Source organism: Procambarus clarkii, chromosome 21, assembly GCF_040958095.1.
Source record: "Procambarus clarkii isolate CNS0578487 chromosome 21, FALCON_Pclarkii_2.0, whole genome shotgun sequence".
NCBI lineage: Eukaryota > Metazoa > Arthropoda > Malacostraca > Decapoda > Cambaridae > Procambarus > Procambarus clarkii.
Genome location: NC_091170.1, coordinates 10,637,515 through 10,647,554, shown reverse-complemented (window position 1 = coordinate 10,647,554; position 10,040 = coordinate 10,637,515). Strand labels below are relative to the sequence as shown.

The 10,040-nt window shown below is 41.4% G+C and overlaps 1 protein-coding gene across 1 annotated transcript; it reads left to right on the top strand.

The window, feature by feature from the left end:
• The first annotated feature begins 1,893 nt into the window (after positions 1-1,893).
• Positions 1,894-7,102, top strand: LOC138367042 (uncharacterized). Its single transcript, XM_069328437.1, has 2 exons — positions 1,894-2,091; positions 6,578-7,102. Exons 1-2 carry the CDS (start codon positions 1,894-1,896, stop codon positions 7,100-7,102), a joined length of 723 nt encoding a protein of 240 aa, XP_069184538.1.
• The last annotated feature ends 2,938 nt before the right edge of the window (positions 7,103-10,040 follow it).

The following is a 10,040-nucleotide window of genomic DNA, read 5'->3' as shown; positions in this document are numbered from 1 at the left end:
GAGTGAGAGGAATGAGAGGGTACTTGAACTCGCTAGCCAACGGCTTTAAGAGGTGGGTGGACAGAGGTAGGGGGGGGATTGAACGTCGCCTCCCCCACCTAGGCCTTCCCTGCCTTGTGACATCACAGGACACCTCAGGATAGAGTATCTGTGATTCGTCTAGGCATCTCAGCCTCGAGGTGATGTTTAGGCTCGAAAGGCTATGATTCGTAGCGGCACGATCGGCTGTGCCGGCTTTTCTCTGATTGGTCAAGACAAGAGGGGTTAAGACGGACATCTTTTGAATCCCCTAGCCCGCCAAAAGTTAGTATAGCGCCGGGATCGTCTGGGCAAGGAGCCCCCAGATGGGGGTGGCATGTCTGCCACCTACACTACCGTAAATCGCCGTGTTATCCTCAATACTCATCGCGCATGGTAATCTTGCCATCGTGGATCGTGTCTGGATCTAAATTGCGTGATCTTGTGCAAAGGAGTAAGAAAGGAACTGTGTAAGACTCTAGAGGACACTGTTCACCCATGAGGCCCCAGGCAAGCCTCGTTGTGTATCAGATGTTATTGCTCACATCTGGTGTTATGTGTTATCTTGTCTATGATAACTGGCAAGTGGTGGAATAGGGCAGGGCCTCCCAGTGTAATTGAGGTGAGATTACAGGCCCCCTGTAGGACTTTGAAATTCCACCTTGCCGTGTCCGCCATGTGGTGTCACCCGCCATTCATCACACCGGGTGTACAAGCGAGCCCCGCTCATGGGGTGTGGCCGTGTGAGTGAATCTTCCACACACATTGTGTACGCCTGAGGTCTCCAGCCAGCTGAGGTCTCGGCAACCCCATGTGTGCACCGCTCTGTGGCCAAGCCTTTGGGCACGCGATGGTCACATCCTGGCCTCACGCCTGTGGGCCACACCAGCCACCCCATGTGCCACCTCCTGGGATGGGGGCTGAAACCGTCTCACGCTACTCCGTGGCCACCCCTTAGGGCCACGCGGTGGTCACATGCCTTGGCCACCCCCTTGGGCCATGCTTGGCCACCCTCTTGGACCATGCTTGGCCACATGCCTTGGCCACACTCCCTAGGGCCACACCTTTTCGACGCACGTGGGAGCGAGCTAGGTGTTCTTCAGCTTCAGTGCTTCAGCAAGTGAGGTTGTGACCGGGAAGTGAATGTAAAAAGAGTGGTAACGTGAGTGGTAATGTAGTTACAGTGTCTCAGGACTGATGTTAATTCCGGTACCAGCTGTGTTGTCCCATAGCGCCTGCCAGGCGCAGGGATGCCAGATTGGGCTACAAGTAGCGAATTGGGCTACTTTTCAGAGTCCAGCGCTCCCAAATTTTTAATTTCGCTACTTGCGACTTTTTGGGCTACTTTAAAAACAAGTTGGGCTATTTTGGGCTATTAATGTTTAGAAACTCAATGATGATTTTTATGTTTTTTATAATGTCATGTGTACAAATCACAGCTGCGTCCAACAGCTTGATTGAATAGACCACTTACCGCAGGAGGCCAGGTCAGAGACCGACCCCCTGGGGATGTTGATCCTAGGAACTTCCCAGAGAAAAAGTAACCGCAAGGCAAGATAATCCTCCCCAGGGGCTATAGATTTCCCAACCTGAATTGCCATTAATACTTCATCCCAGGTACTGTCTATGATAAGTGACCTCCCACTGTTGCCTACTGTAAGTATTAGGTTTCTCTTTAGGTGTTTCCAAGAATCAAATGACTGTTGTTAGAGCGGATTAGCATACAGTGAACTTGGCAGCTTCATCTGTGCTTTCATTGTTAGTGTGGCTCTGACCTCCAGAAGGATAGTTCGACACAAGTTACCGCATATAGAAAAGAAGTTACTGCTGTTACTTTTAGAATTTGCTTAAGTATTCAGATAAAGAAGTGTAAAAATGGGGAAGTGGTCTAAATACCAGAAAGCGTTTCAGATGTCCTGGCTTAAGGATCCCGTGTTTGGAAAGTGGTTGGCTGAAGTGAAAGAAGATGGAAATAAGGCATATTGTAAAGTTTGTAGAACTGAGATAAGAGCTCATAGAAGTGGTTTAAAGAAACACAGTGAAGCATTAAAACACAGACAAAATATATCGGAGGTAAGTCATCAGCAGATGAGCTTCAAGTCTGTTCTATCAAAGAAGGAAGATAAACTTACTAAATTTGAATGTCGTCTGTCTGTATGTACTGTCGCTATCTAGAAATCTAACATTATGTTTGTAACTCATCTTGTATGTATGTACTATTACCTGAATAGACATTTGATTTGATTCGATTTGACTAAACAAAAAATTGGGCTACTCTACTTGCAAATTCGCTACTTTTTGACCGTCAGCTCGCTACTTTTAGCAATTTGGATCTGGCAACCCTGGCCAGGCGAGGGAAGCAGCTGAGAGGCATCTGTCTGTACTGACGTCAAGGTGACTGTCTGTGTTGTGACGTGAGGGTGAATGTTATACACGGAACCACACATGTAGATGGATATATTTTGTGTGTAGAGTGACTCAAGTATGTAAACCGGTCAGTGTAGAGATTTTCTCTCATATAAGTGATTGTTGATCTGTCGATATATATATCATTCAGAGTCAAGATTAATGCCATGTTGCAGCATGTTAATTATATCATTGCAGAGGTAGGCCGGCCAGTGTAGTTAGGGTTGTCAGAGGACACCTTGAGGTCTGTATAATTATGTATAATTTCTCTTGTGATGTACATTTGTGATGTATGAAGAGTAAGCTATTGATTTATTATCCTAGTGAGTACCATTTCCATATTTTTCATTTGCATGTATATTATTACGGTGTTGTGTGGTGAGTCAGTAATTAAGATTGCTGACTGATTGCATAGTGATGTCATTAGCATGTGTGGTATGCTGACGGCATCATTATGTTTATGTGTTTGGGCAGTGTGAATGTTTGGTATACGTTATATTACTGCCCTAGGTGCTGTGTTGATGATTTAAGGAGGTCCCTTTAATTAATCGGAGGAATTCACAGTACTTAATGAGAGAGCAAGCAATTGATTGGTTAATCTGCCTGATTATGAGAATTAGTGCCAGCTGTCAGTGTAGCAACGGTGTCTTATGTTAACGTAAATTTTTTTACTGAACTAGTGATTCCACACAGTAGTTCCTTGCAACTGTTGCAAGGTTACAGGGGGCAGTAATATGTAGGTATACTTTTGTTGTTGACAAACCGTGTGACTACTGTGAGGGTACAGTAATTACCGTGTTGCAGAGAGCTGCAACCGTATGGGTTGTGAAATTTCTTTTATTATGTCATTGAGAGTGTGACCTATGTAACTTGGGGTTACTTTGTGTTTCTTTAAGTTGTGTTGATGACTTAAGGATTCAGCGAGTTAATTATGGGGTAATTAACGTCATGAGAGGTTGCACATTACTTAATGAGGGAGCTGTTAAGGGAAACAGTACTGAGTTTGTTGAGATACGTTTCAGGAGCAATTAGTTGTCAGTGTGAAAACTAATTGACCACTCTAGCTAATTCTGTAATTATCTTTCTCATCGTGAATTCACATAGTGGGGAGGAACTGTTAAGGTCTGACAGTATTTGTGTTAACGTAATTTGCTCGAGACTAATTACCTTTCTGACTTATAGCAATTAGTTGCTCATGATAATTAGTGGAGTAATTAACGTCAAAGGCCTTGATGACTCAGTAAAGCAAGGTCATGGAGCTAGCATAACTCGTTGTATTAATCATATCCTGTCTGGTGACAGTGGACTAAGATGCACTCATGTTAATTAGGGTAATTAACACCTCGTCTGTGAATTCACAGTGTTTGATGAGACCTTCTTAGGCAGTGTGGAGTAAGACATATTTATGTATAATTAATTATCGGTCCTGGTGACAGTTATTTATTTGCTCGAGGGTTAATTCGGGTAATTAACGCTCATTAAAGTAAAGTTTGACATAACCCTGTGGAGAAGCTACCAAGGTAGTGGTAGGCTTAGTTAACGTAACTCGATTGGGATTTAATTAGTTGTCCGTTTGACATTAATTTGGAATTACTCACTGAATACTTGAAGGAATCAAGTGTGATGTAATTTAATTAAGAGACTTTGAGTTATTGTTAACAAGTTGACTTGTGTTAAGAGAGATAAGTGTTGAAGATTAACGTAGAGTACCATCATATTGTTGTCAAAGAGAGACAAGTGTTGATGATTAACGTAGAGTACCATCATGTTGTTGTCTGAGAGAGTCAAGTGTTCGTGATTAACGTAAAGTACTTTGTTGCTAACTGCTGTGGACAGTCAATTAACGTAATTAATCACATAATCAATTTTGTAATTGATTAAGGCAATTTCTCTTTGGTTATCGTCTGGAGACAGGAGTAAAGTAACTTACTGGAGAAGTGTCTCAGAATCCCACCTTGCCTGGCTTTATTTATATTTGCAACTTCTTGCATGGAGCTGCAAAGAGTGTTCACATTAGGTTGTGATAGGTGGAGTGAGTCCTGGGCTCCCGCCTAGTTACGTGAGTATCTCGCCTAAAGGGCTGGAGGACCCGTAAGATTGTGATTATAGTATCTGTTCACTGTGAAGCCGTGAGAGTATTGATTGCAAGCTTGTGTCATCAGTGTGCACCATTGTTCAGTTAGTTCATTTAATCAGCCCACAGTGTGAGGGGCTGTTGAATAGCTGTCATGCAAGTGCCACTGGATGGCCAGTAACGTAACGAATAACTCACTGTTGTCTAAACCTAGTCTTGTGAATTTTTGTTTGCAATATTGCGTCGTCAGTGGGCACACCTGTGTTCAGGTTAGTTTATTCAACCATGCAGCAATGGACCGTAGTCGTTGCTATTTCATGGTTGTTAAGTAGCTGTTGTTATAGCGCCACTGGATGGACATTAATGTAACATAAACTCCATGTTGTAGTAGTTTAGTCTCTTGTTAATAAATTGTTTTGTTATAGAAAACGGTCTTTGATGTCAACCCTGCAACCATTCTTTTCCCCCCATGTTCTGCTTTATACGATTGTCTGTAAATGTGATCTTTTTTACTGACAGCTGTTCTTGGGAAATTGGAATTCCAATTCATAGCACCACACATCAAAATTAAATTTGGCGTGAGAACCCGTCGGTTACCCTTAATTGGTTTTAACGTTTTTTTTTTTTTAACTAGGAGGAACCAGTGGCCCAAGTGGACATGTCTTCACCCTAGTGGTGGGAGCCTGGCGGTTTGCTCCCGCTTTTCCTTTTTCTATTGGTCTGATGATTAGAGTAGAAATATCTGCTAGGAAGCAGTTCTTTATGTTTGTAGTCCACCTCCTAAGGAAGGTAAGCGTAGAAAAAAATCTCACATAAAGTAGCATTAGTGGGACATAGCCAATTGCCCACAACCTTTAGACCATTACCTCATAATGAGGTGAGAATTTTTAGGTCACCAGGATCTATGTGGTCAGTAAATTAGTCAATACTATCAACCAGCATAAGCAGTTGAGGCTGGCAAGTCAAACTTAGTGAATATAATTATAAATTTTCACTTGTATTTCGAAGTGTACATATTATATATCACGTATATATCAAAAAATCTCCCAAAATAGGACTATTTTGCACAGTTTACTGCACCATTTCTTATTTATATGCCAACCTTAAATGTGGTAGGATATTTTTAGACTGTAATTGTACTAATGTTTGTACAAATGCAGCCTAAACTATTTAGTCATTTCTAAGTAGAAATTATTTAGCGAGGCGATGAGTCACAATAACGTGGCTAAAGTATGATGACGAGACCACACACTAGAAGGTGAAGGTACGACGACGTTTCGGTCCGTCCTGGACCATTCTCAAGTCGATTGTCTTGAGAATCGACTTGAGTCTGGTCATCTTATTTAGCGAGTACTGTACTAGACAGTGCTGGTGTATATACATATATAATATTCAAATTTGTGCTGACCCTAATTAGGGTGGGCTCTATTAACCATTTATTGTGTATTTATCATATTATCTTGTGTATTTTTTTAGTGCTACTGAAAGTTCACTATCCCGAACAGGGATAGTGAACACAGTGGACAGGGGAGTCCTGTCTGTCCTCGCAGGGAGCCGGTGGCTGAGCGGACAGAACACTGCATGTGTGATCCTGTGCTCCCGGGTTCGATCCCGAGCGCCGGAGAGAAACAATGGGCAGAGTTTCACCCTGATGCTCCTGTTACCTAGCAGTAAATAGGTACCTGGGAGTTAGTCAGCTGTCATGGGCTGCTTCCTGGAGGTGGAGGCCTGGACGAGGACCGGGCCGCGGGGACACTAAGCTCCGAAATCATCTCAAGATAATGTCCCATCAAATGGTGATAACTGATGAGCTAACTGGCCAAGATTCCAATAGTGACATTCAAGTACTAATATTAGTTATCCATTGTTAGGTAGGTAAAACAACCTCCAAACGAGGTGGTGTAGCCTAGTCAATTATGTTAGGCTATTATATTGGTATTGAGCTCCATTAAATGAGCCAATATCCCAGTTACAGTATTAACAACTATTTTCTATCAGATCAGCCTTTAACCATCAAAATGGAAACGGCTGACAAAGAAAAACGCCCTTACAGGTATGAACGGTGACTTGACCTGACAGATTAACAAATGTCAAAATCTGTCACACCAGCCATCTGTTAACCATATCGAGCTAGAAAACCACCTTCAAGTTGCAGAAAACAGGTTCAAGCAAATTCAAGAACATATGAATTTATACTTGACAGAACTTTACAAAACCTCATTAGGTGAAACTGAACTTGATGACATTGTAAATAATTTAACCCAGTACGAAGAAGATGTACAGGTTAAACTTCAACCCTTCAAAAATCAGATTGCTAAAAATAAATTAACCACAGCCTCTACAGGAATTCCAGAACCTGATGTTAAATTACCCCAGATCAGACTACCCGCATTCTCTGGTGGTGATAATGAAAGTTGGGATGATTTCTGGAATAAATTTGTGGATACAGTAGACTCCAAAACTAACATTCCCAAAACAGCCAAGTTCACTTATTTCCAAGGTTTATTACGAGATGAAGCTTTGAAAGTAATCTCAAACATAACCCTGATCAGTGATGGTTACGATCTAGTTGTTCAATTGCTTAAGAGCAACTATGATAACTAAGAAAGGACTATTACAAATTTAGTACAAAAATTGATAGATCTACCAGCTGCTAACAATTCTACAGATTCTCTACAAACCTTCAAACTAGAACTAGAGTCTCTCCTCAAGGCCTTAAGCCTAAAAGTCCAAATTCAGACTGCTGAATGGATGACAAGAGTAGTTGTAAGGCGTAAATTACAAAGGGAAACTTTAGACAATTTGTGTACTTTGTACAACAAAACCTCTCTGACCATGAACGAGATCACAGAAGGTTTACACACTCTAGTCGAAAGACAAAGAGGCAATCAAGATGGGAAGAGTGTGTCAAGCTTCTCTACTAATTCTGGTTAAAAACCCCCAACGTACTGCCTTTACTGCAGTAAAACCAAATTCCAATGTATCATCTCCCAAATGGAAATCTGGAAATGTAGGTATGTACACAGTGAACCCATCAACTCCAGTAGTGAGTGCAACTCCTACCACAACTCCTACAATGAAGAAGTGTTTGTTCTGCCATAATGAACATCTTACTTACAAGTGTAGCACTTACTCAGACCGTAATTCCCGAATTCATCGTTTGCAAGAATTACACCGATGCACAAAGTGCATGGGTCCTCATGATCGTAATAGCTGTACTGTCTCCTTTCGTATATGCAACAAGTGCAACAAGTGTAGACACCATTACTCCATGTGTGGTAGAGATCAATCAAGATCAACTAATCCTCATAAGAATTCTACAAAATTTACATCTGAACAGTATTGCAAGGTGCATCAAGACATAAGTGTACTTGAAACAGAGACGTGTAACACAACTACATTGCCAACGGATCAATTGAAATTGATCACTAAGGTATCTAGGATTTCCACTTGTGGTCTCTTTGACCAAGGTTCACAAAAAAAACTTTTATTTCTCAGCAGTTAGCTGATCAGTTGAAACTGAAGCCTATTACTCGAGTGAATTTAAATATTTCTGGATTCCAAACCAACAGTGGACCTCGTGACTACCAAGTTGTCAAAGTCTTGGAACGCTTAGGAGGCTGCACCACTCCATTACAAGCTGTTGTCATTGACAAGATCCCCTCTGATCTACATGTTACAGGTCTTGATCACACAGTCAAACTTCTTAAACGCAGCAGTATTAGGCTAGCGGACCATAAAAATAAATACAGACTGTCTCGACAACATAGGCATTCTTTTTGGAGCTGACTACTACTATAGAGTTATTACCGGATGCACCAGACAACGAGGTGTAAACTTGTTGTTGTCAGCTGGAGGTAAACTACTTACAGGACAGGTGTTGATCCAACCAAAATCTAAATCTGTTAATAACCAACAAAATAATTAAATAGTGGCGTGACTTGGCCTAGAGCAGTCACCACTACATGTCAGAGACGAAACCGAGGATGATGAGTCTAATCCCCCGTATTCAAATTATGGGATTTGGACATCTTGGGCATAGTCCCTGATCAACCTAGTCCAGACAACACATGGACTTATCAACAATATCTTGATACTGTTATTTTTCAAGATAATCTACATTGGGTGAGACTTCCGTGGAGGCTGAACCACTCACGACTACCAGTAAATTATTTCATGGCCTCAACCCAATTAAATTCACAATTACCTAGGCTACGGAAGCAGCCAGATAAATTGCAACTGTATCATGACTTGATACAGCAGCAACTTACTAATAAGTTTTTAGAAGTTGTTGAACAAGTCAACCATAAATCAAACCATTACTTGCCACATCATGCTGTCATGAAAGATTCAGTTACGACACCAATTAGGACAGCGTGTCATTAAATGATTGTCTACAAACTGGCCCTAGTCTAACTCAAAGACTACAAGATGTCTTATTACGATTTCGTTCAGGCATTTTCGCCTATACGGCCGACATCAGTAAAGTCTTTTTAGGAGTAGGCTTGCTAGAGACGGACCATAACTTTACTAAATTTCTCTGGGTGAAAGATCCACAGGATCCTAATAGTGACGTCATTACTTATAGGTTTGCCTCAGTACTGTTCGGAGTGACATCTTCACCATTCTTACTCCAGGCTACTCTGGATATACATCTCAAGAAGTTTAATAGCTCCTACAAGTCCGAGATTAGCAACAATTTGTACGTCGACAATTTTCAAGGAACCACTAATGATGAAATTAAACTAGTGGAAATTTACCATGAGGTTGCTCGTGAACTATTAGCAGCCAATATGCCCTTACACTCGTGGGTCTCGAATAACAAACAACTGAATCGGATAATCAAGGAAGAATTCCCTGATTATAAGGTTCCTCACAAATTGAAAGTCTTAGGCATGGAGTGGAATACTTCCACGGACGAACTAAATATTAAGTCAGTAGAAATCAACAATTTACCCCTAACTATGAGAAAACTACTTTCCCATGTCAGCCCTTTAGGCCTACTCAGTCCTATTCTAATTAAGGGCAAACTCCTCATGCAGGAGTGCTGGCAAAATAATTTGGGGTGGGATGAACCGTTGCCAGAGGATCTCCAAGAAAAATGGCAACAGTTAATTCCAGATTACAGTAAACTTAGCATTCTACAGTTTTCTCGAAATGCCCTAGGACTGAATTTACCCACAAATTTACATGTGTTCTGTGATGCTTCAGGCAAAGCGAATGGCTCAGTAGGCTATCTAGTCAACACTCAACAATAATTTTTACTTACATTTAAGGCAAGGGTAGCCCCAATTAAAAAGAGGTCATTACCTCAAATGGAATTAACTGCCTTATTAATAGGTGTAAGACTGGCTCATTGCCTGATCAAAACACTCAGTAATATTCACTTTGGTGAAATAGTAGTGTGGTGAGACAATGAAGCACTATTACAGTGGGAAAAAAACGACAACAACAAAACTCCCTACGTCAGCAATCAAGTAAGGGAAATTCGAGAACTGTCTGCAGGTTACAAATTGAAACATGTCCTCACCAAGGATAATCC